The sequence below is a fragment of the Primulina eburnea genome, chromosome 2 (genome assembly GCF_022965805.1).
Source record: "Primulina eburnea isolate SZY01 chromosome 2, ASM2296580v1, whole genome shotgun sequence".
Classification (NCBI taxonomy): domain Eukaryota; kingdom Viridiplantae; phylum Streptophyta; class Magnoliopsida; order Lamiales; family Gesneriaceae; genus Primulina; species Primulina eburnea.
In genome coordinates, this window is record NC_133102.1 from 40,873,870 (window position 1) to 40,900,748 (window position 26,879).

General features: G+C 34.6%; 5 protein-coding genes across 8 annotated transcripts; 2 read left to right on the forward strand and 3 right to left on the reverse strand.

The window, feature by feature from the left end:
- Positions 1-964: 964 nt before the first annotated feature.
- Positions 965-6,188, forward strand: LOC140823195 (uncharacterized). The gene is made up of 6 exons (XM_073184394.1): positions 965-1,325; positions 1,751-1,833; positions 2,707-2,943; positions 3,967-4,125; positions 5,071-5,160; positions 5,744-6,188. The coding sequence occupies exons 1-6, from the start codon at positions 1,006-1,008 to the stop codon at positions 5,935-5,937; spliced, it is 1,083 nt and encodes a 360-aa protein (XP_073040495.1). The 5' UTR covers positions 965-1,005; the 3' UTR covers positions 5,938-6,188.
- A 989-nt stretch (positions 6,189-7,177) lies between these two features.
- On the forward strand, positions 7,178-9,872 carry LOC140823197 (uncharacterized). Its single transcript, XM_073184396.1, has 3 exons — positions 7,178-7,448; positions 8,143-8,293; positions 8,471-9,872. Exons 1-3 carry the CDS (start codon positions 7,371-7,373, stop codon positions 9,070-9,072), a joined length of 831 nt encoding a protein of 276 aa, XP_073040497.1. The 5' UTR covers positions 7,178-7,370; the 3' UTR covers positions 9,073-9,872.
- On the reverse strand, positions 9,564-12,830 carry LOC140823196 (dnaJ protein homolog). Its single transcript, XM_073184395.1, has 6 exons — positions 12,547-12,830; positions 11,093-11,258; positions 10,838-10,976; positions 10,431-10,707; positions 10,156-10,357; positions 9,564-10,063 (listed from the first exon to the last, which is right to left on the reverse strand). Exons 1-6 carry the CDS (start codon positions 12,694-12,696, stop codon positions 9,741-9,743), a joined length of 1,257 nt encoding a protein of 418 aa, XP_073040496.1. The 5' UTR covers positions 12,697-12,830; the 3' UTR covers positions 9,564-9,740.
- A 4,999-nt stretch (positions 12,831-17,829) lies between these two features.
- LOC140823199 (J domain-containing protein spf31) lies at positions 17,830-22,167 on the reverse strand. 3 transcript variants are annotated; one of them, XM_073184398.1, is made up of 10 exons: positions 21,995-22,116; positions 21,839-21,921; positions 21,002-21,092; positions 20,845-20,905; positions 19,672-19,749; positions 19,262-19,335; positions 18,801-18,914; positions 18,617-18,724; positions 18,210-18,277; positions 17,830-18,144 (listed from the first exon to the last, which is right to left on the reverse strand). In XM_073184398.1, the coding sequence occupies exons 2-10, from the start codon at positions 21,895-21,897 to the stop codon at positions 17,994-17,996; spliced, it is 804 nt and encodes a 267-aa protein (XP_073040499.1). In that variant the 5' UTR covers positions 21,898-21,921; positions 21,995-22,116; the 3' UTR covers positions 17,830-17,993. The 3 variants fall into 3 exon arrangements, with proteins under 3 accessions (XP_073040499.1, XP_073040500.1, XP_073040498.1); XM_073184399.1 differs by lacking the exon at positions 21,839-21,921 and having other exon boundaries at positions 18,239-18,277; positions 21,995-22,167; XM_073184397.1 differs by lacking the exon at positions 21,839-21,921 and having other exon boundaries at positions 21,995-22,167.
- Positions 22,168-23,392: 1,225 nt separating this feature from the next.
- LOC140823200 (protein FAF-like, chloroplastic) lies at positions 23,393-25,375 on the reverse strand. 2 transcript variants are annotated; one of them, XM_073184401.1, is made up of 2 exons: positions 25,175-25,375; positions 23,393-25,026 (listed from the first exon to the last, which is right to left on the reverse strand). In XM_073184401.1, exon 2 carries the CDS (start codon positions 24,994-24,996, stop codon positions 23,989-23,991), a length of 1,008 nt encoding a protein of 335 aa, XP_073040502.1. In that variant the 5' UTR covers positions 24,997-25,026; positions 25,175-25,375; the 3' UTR covers positions 23,393-23,988. The 2 variants fall into 2 exon arrangements, with proteins under 2 accessions (XP_073040502.1, XP_073040501.1); XM_073184400.1 differs by having other exon boundaries at positions 23,394-25,039; positions 25,187-25,373.
- Positions 25,376-26,879: the final 1,504 nt, after the last annotated feature.

A 26,879-nucleotide genomic window follows, 5' to 3' on the forward strand; every position in this document is an offset into this window, starting at 1 on the left:
TTGTCCATCCTTCACCCATTTTGAAGATGTTATTCATTAACTAAAAATAATTATATTTTTTCAGAAACTAAAAACAAACAATAATTCGAGAAATTATGCCAATGGATAATATAAACAACAAAAAAAAAAAATTATAATCAATATTAAAAACTTGTGTTTTAAAAATAGAATTTGGTAGCATTTGAAGAGTATATATATTTTTTGTAAACTGCAATTTTGGTTTATATGTTTGCTTATTTGTAATTTTGGTCATACGTGTGTTCCAATTTCGGTATTAGTCATATATATTTCAATTTATTAGTTTTTGGCCATTTTTCATCGGAAGTATTGATGTGACACTACTCATATCAATGTCATGTTAGGGTCAGTATTGATGTGACACTACTCATATCAATGTCATGTTAGGGTCACACAGATGTCATACTGCCATATCAGCATCAAGTTGAAAAATGACCTAAATTGCAAAATAAAAAATATATTAGACCAATACTGAAATTTGATTATATAAATGATTAAAATCGCAGAAAGATAAATATACAGAATAAGTATCGTTTGATGCACTTGATGAAGGTGAGATGAACATATTTTTCAATTCATCTCAATTTGTCTCATTTTTAAGTCATCTCAATTTTATCGATGGGTAAATGATGATATTAGATTTGAGTTGCACTAGACATCTCTCTTCACCCAAATAATAAGCATATGATAAGTATGATATTATTAAAATTTTATAATTATATTATTTAACAATAATAATAGAAATAGATTTTGCAAAAAAAAATAAGATTTTATAAATAATAAACACAATAATCATACGAATTAAAAACATATTAAACAATATATTATTCATATCCAATCTATCACTATTTTATCAACTTATTAAAAGAGTAGTCTCGGAGTAAATAATTGACCATCGGGGGGTAAAGTGCAATTTCTTATAAATAAGCGGAAATTATAAATCGTGATATCCCATCATCATCAATCGAATCCCATTTCCCTTTGCGTATGCTCTGGTCAGAGGTGACGATGGAAACTAGAAACAGCAGCGGAGCTACCACTCTCAACTGGACTGAGGCGGTGGAGGATCTTGTGCATGCCGGAGAAATCGACCAAGCAATTTCGATTCTTGAACCTATTGTCGCCAGGCTTGAAAAAGAAATTGGAAAACATGAATTCCAGAATATTGTTGGCAGCTCATCTACTTCCAAAGACGATCAGCTATACGCAGCGTTTCAAGACTTGTACAAGTTATATTTCGCCAAAGGTCTCTCTCTCAGGGCCGATCAAGTTCTCTCCCGTGCTCTACAAATCAAACAACGAAAAGGGTTAGTCCCTTTTTTGTTAGGTAGTTATTACAGGGGACTGAATGGATTATTGAAATGCGCTGATGATGTTGCACAAGGTGCACTGTGAAGTTTTGTTTCGTTCTTGCAATTTAGCAATTTTTTTGGAGGAATTTTTTAGACGAGGTTCAAGATTAGTTTTGCTTTTATTTGTTAATTTATTTGATTTTGTGTATTTTGGGTGAGTGAAGAAGATGTGCGATTTGTTTCATTTTTGTAGTTGTACAAGTATTTTGAAGGAACCGAATCGATATAAGTGCACCTCAAATTGTTTTGTTCGTGTGCTATTCGAATCTTCATATAGTGAGATTAGATCGCAGTCGCAGATGACTGATTAAGTAAGAAATCTTGGTTGCTTGGACTTATATCTTTTTTTATGCAATTTCTTTTTTGTATTGGATATCCAGGATAAAAGAGGCAGCTGCTGATGCAAATTCAGAAGCTGGCGATTCTGCAAATGCGGTGATTGCTTCGGATGGAATTGCAGAAGGTGGCTTGTTTTTATTTCCTAACGCTATGAAAGTCATTTGTTTATATGTTTATCATGCATCCATTTGTCATTTCATAGTTAAACCCGTTGTGCTAACAAATTTTGATTTGCACAGCCGAGTCGTTTGGATGGTGATTATATCCTTATTTAATCTTAATCCATTGAGCTAACATATTTAGGTGAATGTTAGCCCTATCTTTCTTTATGGACTGAAACTTTTGTTGCACATAAGATATAAAGGCAGTCAGAATGGTCACATATACCATATTTCCTCGAGCAACATGGCCCTCTTGTTTTTAATTGTTATTGGATGTTGTTGCACTTGACTGCAATGCTTGCTTCTTCTTGTTCTATAATCCAAGAGTATTTGAGATCGGTAGATTTCAACTAGTTTCTGCTTAAAGGACTATGAGTGGCCAATGAACATCATGACTGATTGCTAGACATTGGACTTACTGCAAATACACGGACCAATTATAAAGGTTGCATTTAGATGGAAGGATTTGATTTGGGGAATGATTTGAAATACACCCACCAATCTCAACGTCATTACATTTAACTAAACTGGTAGAAAAGATGGATTTGAAATCCTTCCAATATAAATCCATCCAGACAATCATATAGATTTGAAAGATTTCAATTAACTTAATACAAAATGGACCTTATGTTAAATTTACGATGGTTATCTTTTCTGTGCTGCTCTGCTTGAGAAATAAGAATTATGGGTTATTGTTGGCTGTTTGTGCCTGCAAAGTTCATCTGGACTTGATGAGCATCAAGAGTGTTGTTAATGCATAGATTATCAGGTGTTCTTTATTTTTGAATGGTGTTTTTGCAGTTTGGATTTGCATCTAATACTTTTGTTTCTTATAGACTGGGAAGCTATTGCAGATCGTGCTCCTGAGGAGTTATTTACCCCCCTAAATTTACCCGGAGTATCGGAACTTTCTTTAGAAGACTCAAAAGTTCAAATTGCAAAGAGGCGTGGAAGAGGAACATTTTCATACAAGAAACAGGGACTGTACAGTGATAACCAATCTGATGAAACTGTTTTTGATGACCCAGAAACTAACTCCTCAAACACTGTCACAGACTTTGAAGAACAAAACTGTGCGTCTTGGAATTTCATAATTGTTTTACTTAAAAATTCGAACTCTCTAAGCTGTCATAAGTCCATTCTATTTTAGTGTCGCCTTTTGTCGTTTCTTGGGTTTATCTCTACAAAATATGTTAAATGGTTCTTCAGTTTGTCATTTATGAGTGCATTTTTTTTTCCAATTTTTGCATTGCTTTTGAATCACAACTGATTGATTCCATCCATTGAAATGTTAGTTCTTTTGGAAGTTTAAAGGGAAATCTGAAAAAATGGGGTGTGGCATGGATACATTCTCAAATCATGATATTAGGAACATTCTTTTCTCTGTTCGGTGTCCCGTGATACTCATTTGGGAGTTCATGTATTAATATTGCTAGTCATATAGGCTAATTGATGTGAATTGTTAGAGCTTGTGGCTTGGTATCAAATTTGACGTTCCATTGGCGTATTATGCGTTGTTTCCTTGATTTTTTTTTCCCATGTTCTTTATCAATTTACTTTATGTTATGTATCGCCGAATGGTGTTTTGTGTATTAAACTAATTAAATGTGTACTGGATTTTTCAGTTTGCTTTCATGATACTTGAATTATCATTTTTAATGATAATTGATACTTGAATGAGTTCATCCATACTATTAGTAGCTATTTGCTAAGTACCTGAAATCTGAACGAATCTCTTTGCTAAGAACCTGAAATCTGAATGAAACAAATTTATCTCAGCACACTAATGGAGAATCCAAAATTTATTGTCCAATTAATTTTTTTTTGGGAACTTTTTGTTTTTTTGGAAAGTAGGGTTGTACATGACAAAGGAGGGAAAGAGAAAGTAAAGCTTGAACATGAATTTGAACTCTGATTAATAAGCTTTGGTTGAGCTATGAAATTTGGAATGGCTTGGAAACCCCACTCAACTCATAAACATTTAGGATTTTTTTTTATTTGTTCCTTGTTCAGTTTTTTAGGTATGTTTTTGTTAATATATCTTGATAATGGTACCCTCTTGTTTCTAACTCGCCATGTGGGGTTTTTTGTTTCAGTCATATACGGTACACGGCATGTTCTAGTTCTTGCTGGCTTCTCTCCAAACACTAGGACAACAGACTTAGAAAAGGTTTTTGAAAAATTCAAAGATCGTTTTGTGATTCGTTGGGTGAACGATACAACAGCTCTTGCAGTGTTCGGAACACCATCTGCCGGTAATGACATTCATGCATCTTAAGGCTCTTTGAGTTTTGTGGTATTCAGTTGACTAAATGTTAAGGATTCAGGGGAAAAATTAATTTATTAGAGGGCACACACATTGTTGGGGAATTTTGGAAGTGGAATTTTGTATGTATTATTTTGGTGAACTTTGATGTTCCTTGATCTGATACCCACCTACATTTTGTTAAAATGTATTAACCACAAGCATACCGTCATTTGCTCGAGTATTTACTTCTTTGTTGCATTCTTTCTTCATTATGTATTATAATGTGAAATGTCGAATTTATTACGTCCATCCACAAAAACACTTCCTTGATGTAAAACAAAAGTGCGTCATCAGTATTTGAATTTCTAATCCTTCAATCAAACCTTGCCTTTGAAATTTCAAAAATAAAATACATTTTTCCGGTTGTTTGCTATAACCTACCAATACCTTATGAATGAAAAAAGCAATGCATTTTACTTGCTTTGCACGTCTGTCTCCTACTATAGTAGTTATGTATTACTAACTAAAACTAGTAACCATATGATGCCATCATACTTAGTACATTCAAGTTATTTATTAATGTTCGATAGATATCTCTCTTTTTAGAAGCGGGTCTAGGAATTAGGGAGAGAGCATGAGATTGGATCACGGGGGATATAAAAGAGATTTTGGTGGAGAAGAATTTCAAATTTTAGATTTTTTCTATAAAATTAATAAATATGTTTTAACCCCGTGCTAGATCCTCAGCTCCTAAATACATTTTCCCATGCTGACCTTGTACATGATGTGTTCGAAATTCAAATAAACCTTTGTTTCAGCTATTGCTTCGAGGATATACAAGGAAATATACTCTTGCAAGAATGTATATATTTTTAAAATTAGCAAATTCCTAATTTTAAAATTGAGTGGGAAGTTTATACTGGTGAGTTATACTTTCTGTTTCTTGATGTAGCTCTTGAGGCTAGCAATTCAATCCAATGCTCGTTTACTGTAAACGTACTTGATCAGAGCAGCGAACTTCTAAGCTCAATCCAGCCAAAAGGTAACAGTTGTTAATTATTTTTCTAGATGGTTATGAACTATGAACATCCCTTGAGTTTTGTAGCAACTAGTTAAGACAGAAATGGTTTAGTTTCCTTAATAGTTAAACGAACACGTATAATTCTTAGTTCCAATGAATCCAACGCATTATACTTCTTGATCACCTGTTATAGACATAAAGGATTTGTATGTTTTTCCTTGTTTACAGTTACATCGAATGATCTTTGGATAAAAGATGATTAGAACGAAATCTGGGTAAACCCCATTTTGTTTTCTAGGTTCGGATGAAATCTGGGTAAGGGATACGATGTATCTTGTTTCGTATTCACCATGCCTTCCATGGTAAAATATTGTGATTAAAGATGATTGTGATGAAAATGTTGGTACGGAGATACAACCCATAATGTTTTTTTCTTATTTAGTACGCCTCGGATACTTGTATTAAACATTTGTTGCGATGATATGTTGTTATAGAGAGAAATGATCAACGATGATTATTGCATCCCATTAAACCATGGTTAGGATGAACTCCAGGTGTAGGGAAACATCCATCTTTGATTCTTAGAGTTTATATCTTGTTGCAGAGTTGGAGCCTCCACGCCCAAGGCCTCAAACGTCTGCAAGAACCGCACAAAGAATGATCGCACAGGGAATGGGAATAAAGTTGCATTCGAATTTCGGGTCAACTGAACTGAGGAAACAGGAAGTGGCTCGAAAAAACCGGATTCTTTCAAGGCAAAATATGAGGGATGATGCCTGGGGAGCTGATGAAAATTAGAAAGGTCGTGGTTTTAATCTTAAATATAGATGATGGGTTTGTTCATTGATTTCTGGACATTTGAATTGATTCTTGATCGACGATATATTGTTTTGAATTACAGTTTTAAATACGGCTCTACCCTGGAAAATCAAGGGTAATTTTACGTGCAAGTGATGTGAAATACTTTGGATGGAAAATCCAAAAATAAAATTTAGACGATTAAGTTCTTGTTGTTTTGTACTCAATTGAAGAAGGATTTTCATTTGATTCTGAAGCATCACACACCCGCTGTGTCTCCGTTTGGGTGACTGTCGAATTTATATCTTTCAAAACTCAACGCTTTCAAATATAAAAAATAAAATAAAAAACTGAAAAGTCAGCTATAAATAGGATTTGAATCTTATATTGTTACTGAAAATACAACATTTACTGTTATGCATTTTTACACGAGATTCATTTCGACATGATCATCTCGTGTAAACAAAAATACATAACTCGTTTATAACACAGCAGAGTATATCAATCTATTTAGGTACAGTTTGGTACATATGATAGGATAAGTAAATGATATATAGTATAAGGATAAATCAAGGATAATATAATGATAAGATAATATGTTGAATGTTTGGTATAATTTTAACAAGAGTGATTAAATTTATATATTGAATTGTAATGACAAAATTAACCCTATCACAAAAACTTATATTTCATTGATATCAAGATCTGGTAATTGCATATCTCAATTCTTAAATTACGTTATATTTATATATATATATACACACACACATATATATATACAACACACACACACATATACACACACACACACACACACATATATATATATATATACATGTGTGTATATATAAATATATATAAATATATATATATATATATATATATATATATTTGTGTGTGTATATATGTATCTATATATTTGTATATATTTACGTATTTAATAAACATTTAACATTAACTTAAATACATTTAAATTAGGGGTAATTGAGTCATTTGTAATGTATTTTATCATCACATTAAAATTATCACACCTTTTTACAAAGGATGTTTTATCCTTCTCAAAATTTATTTATCAAGGGCCCATGATATTATCATTGAGCTTTTTAAAAATATACCAAACATGGGATAAAAGAGATTATTTATCAATCACACTCTTATCTCATGTACCAAATAATGTCTTAAATGACTGCATGTCCTAAACTTACTAAACTTCATCTGTTGAGAAACCAAAGCCGAAAAAAATCAACGCGGACGCGAAAAGGAATAATTAAATCAGTTAATAAACCTGTGACGTCCACCTGTCACGCTTGCCCCCCGGCTCGGAATCCAGCGCGCCATAGAAATTAATTTTTCATTCTACTCGTTGAGAAATATCAAATACGGCGAGTTCTCAGGAGAGAGAGGGAGAGACAGAGAGCGGAAAACTTCGGAACATGGCGAGTTTTCGGGAGAACGAGCAAGTCGACGTCCTTGTGATAGAGCTTCCTGCTCCACCAGGCTGGATTAAGAAGGTCTGCGTTTTTCGTCTTTTTATCGTTAATTGTTCTTCCTATTTTCTTTTTCCTGGAATTTTGATTTATTATGCATTTGGATTTTTGGTGTATTTTGAACGGGATTGATCGTGTTTCGAGTTTAATCCTGAAATGTTGTTCGTTGGTGCTGTTGCCGCTTGCTGTGAGGATTTGAGTGCGAGATTGGTGATTGACGATGGACTAGGTTTTTGGTTACTGAGAATTTCACTTCTTAGTGATTTGGAATGATTGTTGTGACTCCATGGGTGCGTTAAGTAAAGGCTATTTTGGATCAATGTATCAGAAATTAATATGTTTCAGTGTAGGAGGATATCATCAAGATTGCCTGTCATGTTGTATGATCGAGAATATTAGCTTTGCTTTTAGTACCTTTTTTGTGGTGTTCCCTTCCTATAGATTAAAATTTTATTATGAAAGTTAAATTAACCAGATTATATCTATACCACAATCAATGTGTAGAAGTTTGAGGGGTAAGAATGGTCAAAACTGAATCAAAAGGTGATGAGAATGCTGAGTAGAGTGAAACTGATATTCGGACACCAAAGCGCCTGTCCTTCACTGTGGTTGAAAACTCTGAACTTACTTTGTTATCTTTTGGATTGGAAAAAACACTTTGATTTGAAGAAATTTATGTATCTATGAGTACATTTTTTCCTCGTTCTAAAATAATCAGTTCACTCCGAGGAAAGGTGGTACACCTCGAAGAAATGACATTGTTTTCATATCCCCCACTGGAGAAGAGATCAAGCATAAGAGACAGTTGGAGCAATACCTCAAATCTCATACTGGTGGTCCCGCTATCTCTGAGTTTGATTGGGGTTTAGGTACTTTCACTTACCTGTTATTTCCTCTCACACACAGAAGAATTCTCATTGTGAAGTGATGCTAAAACAAATGGATGTATTCAATTAGGATACAGGAAGTAGGTAAATATTTGCCTGCTTGGTCATCTGAATGTTTTTAGGCGCTATACGACATCAACCAGCTTTTGTATTTTGCAGGTGACAGTCCAAGGCGTTCTGCAAGATTGAGTGAGAAATTGAAGGCAGAAGAGGCACCTGAAAGTGAATCTCCCAAGAAAAAGCAAAGAAAATCTAGTCTAAAGAAAGAAGCCAAAGATAAGAATAATAATGCAGAAGTAGAAGATGAAGCCATTGATAACAACAATGTTGCTGCAGAAGAAGCTAAAGAAAGCGGTGAAATTTCTATGGCACGTGGAGAAGATGCTGGTAATGCAGAGGTTATCACCGATGAAGCTCTTCCACAGAAGGTTGATATTGAAATAACAGAGGAGAAAACTGAGGGAGACAATGTAGTGGAGGAACCGTCAGATTTGGAAATTACAAAAAATACAGCTACTGAGAGTGCGGATGGTAATGCAGAGGGATCAAAGAAAGCAACTACTGAGGTGATAGGCATAAAAACTGAGGAATCGAAGGAGTTCGCAGGTCCAAATGGTGACGAATCCAAGGATGCATACCATGCCAAAAAGGGAACACCGGATGAGAAGGTTGATGATGCAGAAAAAATTGATGTAAATCAGAATAATGCAGAGGAGAAACAAGCAGCAGAAATTCCAGATAAGCCAGCTGTAGGTAACTAGGCCTTCCTGATTCTGCTGGATTTTTTTGCCAGTCACTAATATAGCAATATAGCATCTATAATTTAGTGAACGTTTTAACTGGTAATTGTAGATTATGTGAATTCTTACCACATGATGCTTATACCTTTCATGTGAGGTATCAGTCATTGGGTGGTTTTGCTTGTTTAAATTACACATATATTCCCAAAACCAACATATACACGCATAAATACAACCATGTTTCCAATTATATAAGCTGTATTTAGGGTGTTTTTTCATGTATAGCATAGGTGAGAGATCATACGCTCAAATGGAAAAGATTTTGGGGCTAAAATGAGGGTATTTTAGCAGTGAATAGAACTAGATAAGATTATAAAACAAGGCCACGACTGGGCAGTCTGAGCATAGATTATAATCATACCCTAAAATGAAAAAGGTTGGGGGTTACATGAAAGTATATTTTGGCAAAATAGACGAGCATTACCCAAAAGCACAAAAATAAACGCTGGATGTGTCACAAAACTAGACGATGCAATTTCCAAATATAAAACAAGCTTATCTCAGTATGACTCCATAAAACTAAATTTAATTCATTAGGTAACATCACCCTAAAAACAAATAGCACCTTCCACGCTTTTCAATATTTCAAATAAAACAACCCCAGATAAGAGACATTGGACTTGAACCAATCACTGTTGGGCACATTGCACCCTTTGAGCTCCTCCACCATGCGTATCTTCATCCTCGTCATAAGCTTCCTGCTGCTGAGCCTGTCTCCTTCGCATCTCCTCCTCGATGTTGACATCATGCAGGGTTGTTTCCTCACACTCCTCCAGTTCTACATCAGTCTGCTTTGATTGTGGCTTCGGAGGAAGAACTTTCAGCAAGGCTCCAACTTGGCCTGAACTCAAGGAATCTGGAAACTCTACATTGAAATGAATATAGAGTTTACCCTTCATGAATGGCCTCTGGTACATGGGCATTCCTTCATCGTTGATAGCCTTGTTGGAATCTAAAATTTTCACACAAGGAAAGAACATTAGAGGACTGCAAAAACGGGTCGGTTACTGATTCAAGTTAGTAAAAGTATAAAGAACCACAGACCGGGCTTCACAACTTCTCCAGGTTGGGATTTGATAAGGAGCTGTCTGCCGTCTAGATGAGTTAATACGAACTGGAAGCCACACAATGCCTCGGTGAGTGAGAGTGTGTGTTCCACAAAAAGGTCATCACCACTCTTCCTCTTGAATTTTGGATGCTCCTTCTGCTGGAGTACAAAAACTATGTCTCCAGTGACAGTGTCAGGCTGCAGAATGACACATAGCATTAAGAACACATTGATCCATTAATTACTGCTTATTTGTCAGGGTATGACATACCGCCTCATCAGCTTCCCCAGGGAACGTAATTTTCTGTCCGTGCTGCATGCCCTTTTCAACATGTACTTCCAAAACTTTCTTTTCCTGAACCACCTTTTCGCCTTTGCATTGTGGGCATCGATCTCTATCATTGATCGTCTCTCCTGTCCCTTTGCACTCGTTGCAAGGGTGTTGCATTTGCTGGATCATACCAGGGCCGAGCTGCCTGATCGAAACTTTCATACCAGATCCCTGACACCCTGAGCACTTCAATTGAGCTCCAGATTTTGATCCTTTACTGCCAACAAAGTAGTACAAGCAAAACAAATGAGGAAATTTATACTGAAAAAGAGAACATTCAAAACAATTAGGAATGTAAAACAAGCTATCAACTATACATAACATGAGAGACACGGATGTGAACCTACCCATTACACTTTGAGCAAATTACATTTCGTGACAGAGACAGTTTCTTGGTGGTCCCAATATAAAGATCCTCAAGCGATGCCTTCAATGGGTGAACTACATCTTCTCCTCTTCTCTGCCTTCGTCCCCTGCTGCTACCTCCTGGTAATCAACAAAACAACTCCTTAATCAAGTTATATTCTACGAACAAGGGTCAACGAGGAAGGCAATTAACCTAAATTAAGAAAAAAGTTGATTTTAAAAGTTAAAACAGCTACCACCAAATGGGCTTCCACCAAAGAAGGATGAGAAGATGTCAAATGGGTCATGCATGCCACCGCCTCCACCCATTCCTTCCTTAAGTGCATCTTCACCATACTGGTCATATATGTCACGTTTTTCTGGATCACTCAAAACCTCATAAGCATGAGCAAGTTCCTTAAACTGCAGCAGAAAACCAGTTCATAAGCTTTTAGTTATTCAAAGAAACAATGCATCACCAGGCAATGCTTGAACAAAATACAGTGCACATAGACGGTCGTATCTGTACTTCATATATATACAAAAGCAAAAGCATTCTGCAAATTTCTTAACTTCACATCATATGAAACAATCAACAGCACCCGAAATCTAAAAGACACGGTCAAGAACTCTATCTAATCCATAACTTGGACATGAATTGGGGTAAACGCAAATTCATTTACACAAACCACCAACTCAACATACCAAAAAAGTTAATAATCATTACATATGACAATATAGCTGCATCAAACTTCATGAACCTAAAGTTTTCAACAACCCTTGAAAACAAAATGAAGTATCACTTGATTCAATATAAGAGTAAAGAGAAAACTACAGATTATACAAGCATAATCCAACTCAAAAACTAGCAATTATAACAGATTCTTATGGAAACTCATCAAACCATATGAAGTAGCTCCAAACAGTCAAATTTTGCTCGGATGGAAGGATTTGAATAGGATGAGGGATTTGATTCAGGGAGGAATTTGAAACGACACTTGCGTGGATTTCAAATTCATCATAATCACCATTACATTTACATTTATAGAGAGTGGATTTGAAATTCATCCAAGATAAGTACATTCAAGCAATCAAATATATTTAAAATCAACGGATTTGAAATCCATAACTTTAAATCCCTCCGTCCAAGTGCAACCTTAGATACAACAATGGAAGACAGTGGTCACTCTCTGCTACAAACCACAATTGCCATGAGTTTGAAATCAAAATTGGATTATTTTAATAATCGAAACTGAGAAATCGCCATATAATTTAGAATATCAACATTATATACAACATAACATAAATTTCCATCCTTTCTATTTCATTATTCACCACCCAATAACACTGATCTAGTTCGTACCTATTCGTTTCACCAAAGAAAACTAAACATATCTTTCAAAGTTACAAATTTTATCATCATCATAACAAAATTGTTCCTTCAACAGATTGCATTGTTCCCATGACTATTAAAAAACCCCAAATTTTATAAGTTAAAGGGGCTTTTTCTCAGAAGAACTGATTTATAAGACTCTGAAGCCTCCCCATAAAGTGGCATCAGATCTTATGTAACTTCGCTCAATCATCCATGAAAATGAACCAGACAATAATATAAAATTCGCAAGACATCCATGAAAATTTACCTAGAAATTTCACCGAACTAATCACCCAACAAATTACAAAAAACAATTCCTTATTTTCTGAATAGTACCTTCTCAGGGTCTCCACCCTTGTCAGGATGATTCTTGATGGCTGCTTTCTTGTACGCCTTCTTCAAATCATCCTGCGACGCCGTTTTCGACACCCCGAGGATCTCGTAATACTTGGTGCTATCGCTTTTCTTCGGCGCCCTCCCAAACATCTTGAATTTCTTCAAATATCCCTAATCCCAGATCAACAGATTCAATTGGTCGGCAAATCAATCAATCCTCCGTGGGATATTTGGAGAGAGGGGCAACGAAGAGAACCAGCGAGACGGTCGAAGAGGTCGAACATAAGTAACTAGGGTTTATAAATACAGCTCGCAAACGATAGAGATTGAGTGGTGATAAGATCTTGACCGTCGGTTGTGAAATTGGTGATTGGGATGATGTGAGCCGTCGATTCGAAAACTGACGGACTAGATTTTCCTTCCAGATGTTTCCATGATTTTAACCCACCCATGATTTATACTTACTTCGTTCCTACTCGACTTTACCAATGTAAACAACACTCCTAAATTCCTTGGAACATTCTCATATTGTGGGAATGTCCATTAATAATTTATTTTACATCATACAAAATTATTTATTTTACATCATACAAAATTATGTTATATCAGAAATTATTATTATTATTATTTTTATTTTACATCATACTAAATTATGTTATATCAGAAATTATTATTATTATTATTATTTCGAATGTAAATTTGTGTCATAATTACATACTTTTCATTTTCTTATTTCCTCTAGTTCAGATTTCGATATTTCGATATCTGACATTTATAATAACAGAAAAGATAATAAAGATTAATTCTTTTATAACTTAATGAAGACATAAATTTGATTTACTTAATATAACAAGTCAAAAGATGATATAGTTGTATAATATTTTAATATTATGTGTAATGAAATGAAAATGGTAAAATGCCTATAAATCAAAGTGAAATCAATAATAATGTAATAATTATATTGGTTTCTAGAGTGAATAATGTAGGTTAAAGAAATGCTCTCCACAAACATTTGGTGTAGCGTTTTTCCTTGCGTACTGACACAGATTCAGTATGCATAATCATTTTCGAACCAAAGTTAACTTACATTTCGGGACCGAAATCACGTTGTTCAGATGGACAATATACTCGAGTCGATCACTCGTTGTTCATTAGACTCATTTTTCGAGCCGAAGTTGCATTTAAATGCGGACTGAATTTCTGGTACGATGATCGTTGTACAAAACTCCAATAAACAGTCATTCATCCATTCATTTACAATAGTTCATGAATGATTGGAATTCAATAATATTGTCAGCATGCATTACAATATCATATATGTGAAGTTATAATATGATGCAATGCAATATTTGATAAAGAGAATGTTAATTTTATCACAAGTATCTAACAAAATGCCAAAAAGCTATATGACAAGATTCAAGAAATCATGTAATACAATATCACAAACTTGTTCCTGTAGACTAACTTGTGGATCACAAAAATTACACTCGAAATAATAATAATTTTTTACATATTTGGAATATTCAAATAGCGTAATCAAATATCCGAACCCCCATAATATGTACTAATTTGGTAGATGAAGAAGACACAATTATTATGACGGAGAACTGATTTGGTTGTGTTTTTATAGCCTATATTACAAGAGAAATTTTTCAAATGTTTGACAAGTGTGGCTTTAGCTTTTGACGCATACTTAGCTTAATTGATTTTAAGTGATTAATAGCTTATTTCTCATTGGTTAGACACTACCAAAGTTTTTTGGTTGTCGAAAAAAAGGTGGTTTTAGACTTTCCGTGAATGTTTCCATTCATAGGTCGGAAATTTGGTGTAGTAGATATCATGGTGAACAAATTTTATTTTATTTTATATTTATGTCCAAAAATAATTTGCATGAAAGTAAAATATAAGTATTAAAACACTTCGTAGAACTTTCAAAAAACAAGTAATAGACATTTGGTTTTTCAAAATAAATTCATAATAAACCACTAGTTACTCTGCATATACGATGCGTATATGTACAGTTATTTTTATCATTATCGATGGACTATTAAAATGAAATTTGACAAATTATAGAGAGACTAAATTGATATTTGAATTGTTGAAATAAACAAAATAAAAATTAAAGTGTGTGTTGAATTTATTTTTTAAAAAAAAAACAAAAAATAAAAGTGTAATATTAGTATCATATAAAGGTAAAATTAGAAGAAAAAATTGGTGTCCTTACTATCATGTCCTCAATTTTAATAAAATAGAATAGAAGAATAGATATACTAACTTAAAAACTCTAAAATTTGGACTAAAGCCTAAAAGCACCATAGAAATCCTTGGCCATGGTAAGTTTTTAAAAACAACGTGGCGCGTGGAAGGAACACGCCACCATGACAGCGGGAGGGTGTTCTCCCGACACCAAGCACAGCCAAGATTTTTAGGTGAAACCACTGTGGAACGTTCTATTGCTTTTCCGAAAATCTTAGCCGATATTGTCCATAATGTGTATTTTTGAAATGATTTTCATAAGTTTGTAATTGTCCGAAAACGATACTTCCGGCTACATTTTGGGCAACCGTACGACATTGGGATGAACTAGAGAATAGGGAGGGCAACTTTTCACACGGGTTTGAGGTCCCACGAGAAAACCCAAAACAGGGACGAATGTCTCCGATTTTTTCGGGTTTGAATTCGTGGATTTTTTAAAATCTCTGAAGTAGTTCGAGACGGATATGAAATTACTATCAACATCCCTTGACTCACCACGAAAGTAATATCAATAATAAAATAATAATATTATTAGTATTAATAATATAATAATAAGATTATTTTTTAAAATAATAATAATAATAATATTGTATTGCATAATTCACCAAATATTGGTGGCTTGGTATTAATAAATTTCAAATCTTTCAATATCGAAACTGATAATAATATTAAAAAATAATAACGGATTTTGAGATGAAATATTGAAATAAATAAAAAAAAATGATTTTGTGTCATACAAATCATACAACCCAATGTACAAATTAAACTATAATAGCATGTGAAAAAATTATTAACGATAAATAGGTGATGTGGAGATTTGAGGTGATGCTTATTTTCATTAATTGGAAAGATGTGTGATGTAAAATTGAATAAAAGGTGGTTGGCGGAATGTTTAATTAATTTTGCATTATAATTTGCCTTTTGAAAACATGTGAAGGACATTTATAAAATTTTAAGAAATATTTGGATTTGGGTTCGTTCGATCCTTATCCCCACCCCCCATATGAATAGTTGGGATTCCACTTCATGGGAAAAAAATATTAAAAAAAAAAATTGAGCCAGAAAAAATTCCGGCCCTTGGATGTACTCCTGAGTGCCTGCAGGGATAGGATGGAATAATCCCTGGATTTGGGGTGGCTCAGGGAGTGAGTTCAATAGTGAACTTTATATCTAGAACTGATTTTTCCAGAAAAGATGTCATGAAATTCTTGAACAAGTAGAATTTCTGATATCCTAGACTGCTCTTTTGGTTTGTTTATGATACAAGCTAAGAATTATTGCCCTCATGTTGTCATAATTTTCCTAGCTTGAGAAGCGGACACTATTTCTACATTTCTACGGATCTTTCGTGATTATTGGTATCATTGAAATTTGATGAGGTGAGACCTAAATGTGTCGCTTTCTTTTTGTAACAATTTAACTTAGTTTGCTGCATAAACAACCAATCTATGCCTAGTGTGATATCGTATTCACATATAGGTAATTTGATCAAGTTTGCCGGATATTTGTGTTCAATATTTGTGTTCATAAAACCTTACGGGGCAATTTGGTAGATGATGTCTGAGGTTACCTTACTATACCCATTGGCATACTGATTTCTAGGTGAAAAAGTTCTGATGGCAATGAAAAATCTTGAACAAAAATAGGAGAAACGAAAGAATGTGTTCACCCATGGTCAAATAAAACTTTCCTGATTTTTGAAAGTAAATTGACAGCACCTTCTATAATTGCAGTTGGGTCGTTTTCCTCGCTTCCTAGTGGTGCTTAGGCTCTTGCGGGAACTTTTGGTTTCTTTGGTGGTGGTGTTTTCTGGGTCATATATGTGCTAGTATAAGCGACTGGAACACTCGGTTCACCTACCGCATATATATTGACTGGCTCGGATCCTCTTTGGATAACGCGCTATCAACCATACTCCCCCCTTAAACTTAGGCTTTTCAAATTGGGCCAGACCCGTCGGGTCGGCCCGCCCCGCCATAAAAATTGAGCGGGTCGGGTTGATAAAATAGCAGCCTGTTTGGGTTGCGGGCCAAATGGGTTGAGCCCGTTTGGAGGCGGGCCAAACGGGTTGAGCCCGTTTGGGTTGCGGGCTGGCCCGCCAAATTATGGTAGAATTTTATATTTTTAAATTTTATATAAAAATTCCTATTTCTTCTTTATTTTTTCTCATGTGCCTAACTTCAATCACTCTGTTAAAATCTCTATGCTTCTATTTTTTTGAAGATGTTATACTCTCCAGTCTCCTCCCTTTTTTTAATGTTTAACTCGAACTAATCCAGAATTATCGAAATAATATAGTAAAAAAAGTAATTATGTGAACACATAATATTTTCGAAATTTACAATCTTCTGTTTACTCGACTTTCTATTATCTTCCAATGTTTCTCACTTTTACGATGAAATCTTGTGTGAATTAGAATAAGCACTTTATTTTTTTATGGATTATGTTGATTGTTGTATGCTTTCAATGTTTTTAAGTTTTTTATGAAATTATTTGACTGAAATATATTTTTCTTTTATGTTTATTTTAATATTGTTTAATATATTTTTTTAAAAAAATAATAAGCGTGTTGGCCCGCCTAACCCGCGACTCAAGGTGGGTTGGGCTGGGTTGGCCATTTAGAGGCCCGCCAAAATGACGGGATGGCCCACCCCGCCCTACCTAATGGCGGATTGTGGCGGGTTGCGGGCTGGCCCGTCCCGTCAGCCCGTTTTGACATGTATACTTAAACTATGGTTTGATGTATCACACTGTCAGGCAATCCTCTCAGTGTGCTCCTCAACTAGCTACATTGAGCATGAACATTCAATTTGCAAATGAAGTTTATGGTTGAAATACTTTCACAACTCGACCTATTTCGAATCCTTACGAAGAATTTGGCTTGTGATTTTTCGACACCTCCTCTCCCTAAAACTTTCTGAATGATTGAAGAGTGTTGGCTTTTGATATTTGAATTTTTTATTTGAATTTTAGGGAATTCTTTGGTCATTCACCTCCTGCAATTTTGTGTTTCCGCTTAGTACGTCGTAAAACAATTTGGTTCAAATAAGAGATCATTTTTTGAGTCCAATCGTGCTCTGAGCTTCAGATAACTTGAAATTACTGGTGCTTTAACTAGCACGATTGATTGTATTAGCATATAAGTTTAAGCCTTTTAACAGATACAAATTATCGCCATACACCAACCCTGCTCAAACTATGCCTTCACAGATTTTGTGCCAACAATATAGTTGATTAATCGACAATAAAAGCCTTGGTTCACCGTTGCGCCGGCCTTTGGACATATGATTTATTCGGATCCTCTGTCTTGAGCTTTGGAGGTCGAAGCTCGCCTTTCTTAACCTACAAATGTCGAAAAAATTGCATCGAATTGCACTTTTGGGGTTCACATAAAAAATACATCTTACTGTAACAAAACGAAACAGAGAAATCTTGCCCTCTTTCCACCCTTCATAAAGTCCCTCCAGCTGGAAACCTGAAAGATCCCAAATCAGCTGTTAGCAATGTTAGTACAAGAAAACGAGGTTCTTAGTGCATAATGAAACCAATAAACTAAAAAGTTGGTGTCTTCAACTTTTCATCACAGGGCTGGTTTTAACGAAACTGTGTCCACACTCAATTTCTCAGAGCCCAACAGGCACTTGTACTTCCAATTTCGAGCTCAAAGGAGGGGTAAAATATCGATTATGTAGCTTGATGTTCATGACTTAAAATCACCAGACTTTAAAATACATTCTCATTCTCACTTTTCTCGACCTATCCATCCATCTTTCTACACGCCTAACAAGTGTCATGACATGTATAAACAACAAACCCGATTCTCTCTTGTGCCTTCCCACTGCTCCTCGTGTTCACGCTTCCGTTTCCACAACTCTTTAGTTTCTTCCTCATCTTTCTTTAATCTACCTTCCTCCTCTGATATCTACAAGTTTCAAAGACAGCATGGATGTGAAGAGAGAAATTATAGCAATCAGCACAGAAAAAGTGATGCAGCGTACCCTTATTTGCATCTTCCTTCTTCTCCATTCTTGATCCGTTAAGAGTTCTCGAACCTTTAACTTGAGCTGCTGCTGGAATTCATCTGATCGTTCATATTCCTGTTCATACTTTCCCTGCATCATTATTAAAAATTATGGAACCTTATAATCTGTTGTTCACCTGCATATCAACCGATATTAAGTTCAAATTTCAATCATGAAGGGAATATATGTATTTTCATTCACATTTTAGCAGAAGCAAACAGTGTGATGCACGGGAAAAAGATGAGGTCAAACCCACCAAAAGATTAAAGATCGCATATCAACAGAAACAAATAATGGGATGGAAGGTGAAGAAATGAAAAACATCCACAGAAAGAAGAAGGAAATATTATTTCTGCAAATTTCAACGGACAGGTGATTATTAACAACACATGCACCAAGAATTATCAAGAAAGTGGATGCAAAAAAAGAACCTTTACCTCATCTACTAATGACTTTAACTTGGTAGCAGTGTCTTTTTTCAACTGTTTTTTCCTCTTTGCTCTAATTTCTTCTGCAAAACATTAAGAACAGATAGCTGCTTTACAGATGTACTGTAGAAAGGTCATATTTATAAGCATATGACAGAAATTCTTATAGCTCTATACTATAATCATAAAAGACCTTCCATGAAAGAATGCAGCAAAAATATTAGATGTGAAAGAGAAAAATGTGAATTGGTAGTTGATCCACTCGTAGAACTAAATATCAAGCTACAAGATTTTTTTTTATTTGAAGCTAACCACCATTTTTTTGGTATAATGAAATAATCATATTTTTAAATAACTATATATAGGCAAGAAAAATTGGAGGAAATAGGTCCTTAAGAAAAAAAGAAGCAAGCACAAACCTTTGGCAGAATTAACTTGGTTCAAAAGATACTCCCTCTCCTGTGGGTCATGTAGTAATTGTTGAGCTTTAGCCAAGGCTACAAGGTAGGTAAAAATAATTTCAAAGAAATATGTGAATCAAAATTCTAAGCATGAGGTTAACCACAGCACCAAACCTTCATTTGATAAACCAAGTAAGCTCCAAGTATGCAGTGATTTTTAACCAAAAAAAAACCCACAAAATGTTACAACACATTGTTTGAGAAATAATAAGAGAACTGATATACATTGCTTTCTACTTAAAAGATGATAGCCAAATCCCATGAAAAAGGTAACCTTATCCACCTTCGTAAGCGGGAGCTTCACAATCGAACAAGAAATCATGGAAACATATAAATCTGCAATTATACTCCAATCGTAAAATTATTAAATTCCCTTGTACGAAATACAGAAATTTCCTCTATAATGAAATCTAGACATCCTCATATATAAATTAGGCTCAAAACAGGGTGAAGGATTGGATCATTTTCAAACAACATAGTAAATTACTAAACACAAAGGAGCTTATACTAAACACGACCATATTCCACATAAGGGAGCTTATAATAAACACAGCCATAGTTCCTCCCATGGTGCCATGATAAGCGTATAATTAGAACGAGCATTGTTTCCACCAAAAAGACCAAATACTGACTACTTAGGGGGAAATAGAGGAGAATAAGCAGACGTAGTCATTCATGTTAAATAAAAAAATTCAAATTTTATGAAAAAAATTTCGAAAGCATTCACTTTTTCTCAAAATGAAAGATTCAACTTTATAATCTTGTAAGTCCTGTTCTACTAATATTATGTGCCAGAACTACTACACACCCCATATACCTCAAGGATCAGGGAGTTGTCGTACTGTCGTTATTATCGAACAAGACCAAACCTCGGGGATGCTGATGTTGCCAAAAGAGTAGTTCATATATAATGTTACATGAAGCAAATGGGTTAACAGGATCCTATGGGCATAGAGTATTCAAGTTATTTCAAATAGATACCATCTTAACAAACTACCATAACAATAATGCTTCTATAAAACCAATGAAATGTAGAATAAGAATCAAGCTATGAAACAAACTCGTCACCAAATGCGTAAAAGTGTAAAGGTTGCATGCAGAAAATTACATATTTGGGTCAGAGTTTGTTACCAGCAAATGCCTCCTTTGCCTGTGGATGTTTGCATTTATCAGGATGAACTAGCAAAGATAACTGAAAGAGGAGAAAGTAACCTTAAAAACTTCCTTCATCAAAATCAAAGATAATAATAATATATAGTTGAATAGATTGGTAAATGCAAAAGATCACCTTGCGATATTGCTTTTTTACATCATCTGGTGATGAATCAAATGGTAGGTTAAGATGTTCAAATGAATTTAACTTGAAGCATGAAAGAATCCTACAGAAGCCAAGAATTAACAAGATAAGATATGTCAGCAGCAGATGCAAAACCTCATTTAAGTCCAGTTTATTAGTATGGAAGCCAGTTGCATATGCAAAAATCACAAATAAAAGGAATTTAAAAAAGAAAGGAAGGAGGAGAGTTTATTAAAGAAACCAAAAAGGTTTTTCACGAATATTTTATTCTAAAAGGGAGTCCAAAATAGAGCCAGGTTAGTCTATGAGCTCTCACATTTTTATTGAAGTTGACATATATGTTGATAATCCAAGATCTAACATTTAACTGACATATATGTTGATAATCCAAAATCTAACATTTAACCATATACGGGGAAAAAATACTTCAGATATAGCATAGAATAATCCAATAAAGTCATTGGTACTTAATTTTTTTTATAGTTGTAATTGAACACCAATCAGGACACAAGGTCAATCAATAGACTACATGATGAAGAAAAATAAAAATACATGTAATCAAACAGGATAGAGTGATAAGTATCTTGGCTTAACCGAACTTTTCTCAGCAACAAATGACACTCACCTATACCTCTGCATTTTAAAGCTTAACGCTCGTGTTTACTCACAAGTTACCTTTATTTGCATAAATGGATTCGATGATTCCCAATTTTACGGTCGAATCATCAATACCTAATCATTGTGTATCACCCCAAAAAAAATCTAAAAATTATACACGCTAACACGGCCGCACATCAATTTATATAGCCCTGAAAGCTAAAAAATTACCCACAAAATTCCTCTCTGACATTTCTTTGCCTCTTCACCGTCATTTCAATCAAACACATATCCAGATAAACACAAACCTATAACTACAAAACAATGGAAACAAATTAAAATAAAATAATTTTACGAAATTGATACTTATAAGTCATTATAAATAACCTGTTAACTTCATTGTCACGCTCGACCTCGCTGACTTCCGCGAGGAAACTTTTAAGCAGCTGATCTTCGTCAGGTGTCGGAGCAGCGGCGGAGGTGGCAGTCTCGCCCATCGGGATTTTTCTTATGGAACAGGTAGTTAGTAGAGGCCTCCAATAAATGGGCCTATTTGCCTTGAGATTTGGACAATTGACCTCATCCAACTACCATGTATAACATTTGGGCTTGGAGGGGTTTCAGAACTAGGCCCAAAATAAACTCCTCGTAACATCTAATTCTATTTGGGCTTTTGAGGTTTTGAATAGGAGTATAAATGAATCGAATCGAGTCGAATATTAGTAAAAATTTGAATCCGGCTCGAATAAGTATATTCGAGTTTGAGCTCGATCTGAAGTTCGAAATTTTTAAATTTTTTGTTCAAGTTTAACTCAAAATAAAGTTCATGTTCGGCTCGAAAATTCGAACTTATTCGCGAGCTATTTGAATTATTGATCGGATATTATTATATTAAGGACCGAGAATGAATTTTGAAAGCTCGTACCTTTTGAAAGGCTCGAAATATATATATTTTAAATATATCAATATTATATTTATAAAATATTAAAACTCGCGAGCTGCCCGCAAACTATTGAACAAAATAATTTTAGCTGGAGTTCGGTTTGAAAAAAGTTTCGAAGAACGAGTTCGACTCGAGTTCGATAAATTCGAATACGAATCAAATATTTACCGAATCGACTCGAAAAGCTCGCAAACTTAGTCGATTTGTTTACCACGCTAGTACTGAATGAGGTCCAACTCCCAAGCAATTGTTAATAAAAGATTCACTAAATTGTCTAAGATAAACTACATTTATCACCCCTATAAAATAATTTTAAAAACATAAAATCTCATGTCAAAATTTAAAGCTATTTAAAACCCATGTTTTTAAAATTTAGACATATTTGTCCCATTAGTGTACGGTTTTAGGCGTGCACGTTTTTTAAAAATTAGGCATACTATAATTGATTCATTAGTTCTTGAGTTGGTTGTGTTTGATAAATCCTATGCTGCAAACTTCGACCTCCCAATCAATCATTCCGTCCATCTAATTGTGGATTTGTCGTTCATTATACATTCCTGTTTATCCCAAATTTTCTTTAAAAGCGATGGTGGAGGGCTTTTGTGATTGAATGAGTCCGCGATATTCACAATAAAAAGTAATACATAATTTTTACTCAAATAAGAGATTCGTCTCACAAATATGACTCGTGAGACCGTCTTACACATGTTTTTGTCTTTGTGATTTTTTACATGGAAAGTTATGTGAGACGATTATTTATGGTATACATATTAATTTTTGGAGAGAGATATCATTTTTTTAGGAAAAATAGTTGACCAAAATTAAAATCATTAATTTTTTATGTCTACCGACACTTGTGTCTATGTAGGACAAACCATAATCGATGTTACCATTTGCTTTGAAATTGGAGTTTTCATTACTAAAGATAGGCAATTCCAATGCAGAGGGACTAATGATTTGGCTAAACAATTAGGAAGTGACAATGCTACATGGCTCCCATGTTAGCAAAGATCTTGGAAACTCCTTGCATCCCTTCAAATATGGAACAAAATACTGTGTCTTGTTTCCTCTCATTAGCACCAAATCTCGACTCTTTGTGCCTCTCGCCTTGCAATTGTTGTTGGTTTTGAGGGGTGTGGACTGAGTGGCTGGCGATGATGGAGTTGACGACACCATCACAAACGGCGGCCTTGTTCCGCCAGAAGTACTCGTAAGTGTTGAATGAGGAAGAGGGGATTTGCGGATATGAGATTGACCGAGGAACCCGAGGCCACAGTGGGAGAGGCTCAGGAATTTGGAGCTCCTCCACCGGCACCTCAGCCTCCGAGTTCATTGTTTTGTTCCTTAATCCCATCATGTTTTTCATCATTAGGTCCTGATTTCTGCACACTTACCAATCTTGGCAATGATGTTGAGCTGTGATCAGCCACAAAGTGCACTACTTTCCCGGCGTTGTTAACTTGAAACTTCTCCTCTGCCACCCGTTCCTCTCCTCCTCCTCCTCCTCCTCACCACCATCACAACTGGCACTATCCGCAATCTCCTCCATTCCTTGATCAAAAGCTGCTTCCGTATTATCAAACACTTCATCAATCCAACTTTCATTATCCTCCATATCCTTGCTACCTTCTTGTGGGGTGTGATCATCCAAAAACGATAAAACAAGGCGTCCATCTCCCCTGTGAGCTTGAAAACAGTTTCTTGAAGGAGGAACAGACACAGCTTCAAGAATCAACCTACCGTTCTTGCGGTGGGATCGCATGTAAATCGAAGCACCATCACTAGAAATGAAAGATAGTGGGGGAGGTAAAGGAGTGGCCATTGCTTTTCTAGATTTTGGGAGATGGAAATCTCCAACAGAGTTCAATTCTTTCACCTCTTCTTGGCCTACATCACTCAGAATTTCTGAACAAAATCCATCCGATCCAGTTTCTGATCCAATACATTCAGTACACATATCAAGACTTTGTTCGCTCAAAGTGATGCTTGATCTCTTCACGAGTGGATGGACGTAAGGTGGTGGAACACCAGAACAATTCTCACTCTTTTGAACCAGAATTGAACCCCAAACATCCATCTGCTCTGGCTCATGAATCTCGTTTCGCACTTTATGAGACAAAATCGACGCCCAAACTTCATCTTGCCCCAAACATTTTTCGTATCCTTGTTCATCTTCCGATGATGAGACGGACGAAGACTCTACCGAATTACCTAGTTCCCCAGAGGATGCAATCTTCTTGACAGGGGAGAAAAATCCGTTTTGTTCAAGCCACTTCTTGGAAGACATGTCGGCCGATAGAGTTCTTCTCAAAGAGGAATTTTTAGTTCTCTCACAATCTGAGGTAAGAATAGTGCCTATGCCTCGTTTTGTTGGTGACTCCTCCTTGAGTTCATTTATCGGTGAAGAAGAAGAAAGGTAATGAAAACTCTTGTTCCTCATCGGCATATCTTCACTATTGAAGATCAAAACCGATTGCTGGATTTCCCCTCTACAGAAATCAGTATAATTCCCGTTATTGTTCGAATGATAAACAAGTGTACAAAACAAAATCCCAGATAAAAAATCAGCATTTCAACCACAAATGCAAGCAAAATCAGTACCAATGATATAAATATCTTGAAACAATCAATCATACCTCAATCAATCCAAAAACAGTATCCAAGGGTCTTTGCACAGATGGAGAAAATGGATACGATATGAGGATGATAGCGTAACAGCGAGAGGCTGTGAGAAATTTCGCTTGATTGCAAATGCAAAGTGAAGTAATTCAGTATTTGTAGGAGCTTATGGGAATCTGGCTATGGACCCTACACCCCTACGCCACCATGAAAACACCTTTTCACTGGATTCTGTAAACTTGACGTACTTCATTTTTAGCGCGCTTTCGGGTTCCTCGTTTTTTTTTATAACTGTAATCGTTAGTGTCATTTCGCGTTTTTACCAAGATTCTCTCTTTCTTTTTTACTACTAGTGTACCGACGCACGCGTTGCATGCTTGTATAATATTTTTTATAATTCATTTGATTTATATTTAAATGATGATAAAAATATAATTATAACAAATAGTGAGGGACTAAACTGTAATTTTGATATATAAATTAAAAATAAAAAAAAAATGATCCCTGTAGGAATTGAACCTTTAACCTATACTCTTAAGAACTAAGACTCTATCCGCTGAACCACATATAACTTACATTCAAATTTTAACATTTTATTAATATATATAATTAATAAAACAGACCATGACACCAAAGTTAGTTACTCTAAGTGTCTCACCCTTAATAAAATAGTATAGAAGTATAGATAGTATAGATTATAATATAACTAGTATTTAACACGTGTGATGCACGAGATGATTTTATTAAAAATTAGTGAAAAATGAATAGACATTTAAATTGAAAAAATAATATAATTATAAAAACTATTTTTTCGTCAATTTTAAAAAACTTTCTTAAATACAATGTATGTCGAAAAATTTTTTGGCTCATAATCACTATCATATATAAAAATTTTAGATTGTGTTAGCTTATTACAATGACATGATGTTTATCGTGTTTAGTTTATTGATGTCGACCACCAACATTAATACATATTTAATTCTTTAATTTTTGAAAAGTTATATATTATTATTTTTTAACATGCGCTAAAAATATTTTTAAATCAAATTTAATAAAATTAATGAGAATATTTTTTTAAAAAAATTCAATAATTTCATCTAAACCCACGTTCACAAACATTAGATATAATGGTTTGTGTTGTTTGAACATTTCTCTAAAGATTCTTTATTTTACACCAAGTAGTGGCAATCACTATTGGTTGAAAATATTCATAAATTTTATATATTAATTATTTTTTAAAAGTTGTACTAGTATGAGTTTTTCTTTTTCTTTTTATAAAATCAGAATTTTTTTTTTCTTTCCACTTGGGGACTTGTTACAACTCGGTCTCGAAATTTTATATTTTGATTTCATATGTTTTATAAGTCATCGGCTATAAAATTAGAATTTGAAAAAAAAAATAGCTTTTCATATAAATGAAAGTTAGAGGTTCAGATTAAGGTTGAACACCCTTGATGCCTAGTATATATTAGTTATTCTGCACACGCGATACGTATGTGTACAATCTTTTTTATTACTATCGATAGCCTAAAATGAAATTTGACAAAGTATGGAGGGACTAAACTGATATTTGAATGGTTGAAATTAAAAATAAAAATGTATGTTGAAATTTAAAAAACAAAAAACAAAAGTGTAATATTAGTATCATATAAGGGTAAAATTGAAAAAAAAAAGTTGGTGTCCTCTCTGGGTAGTTATTATCATGTCCTC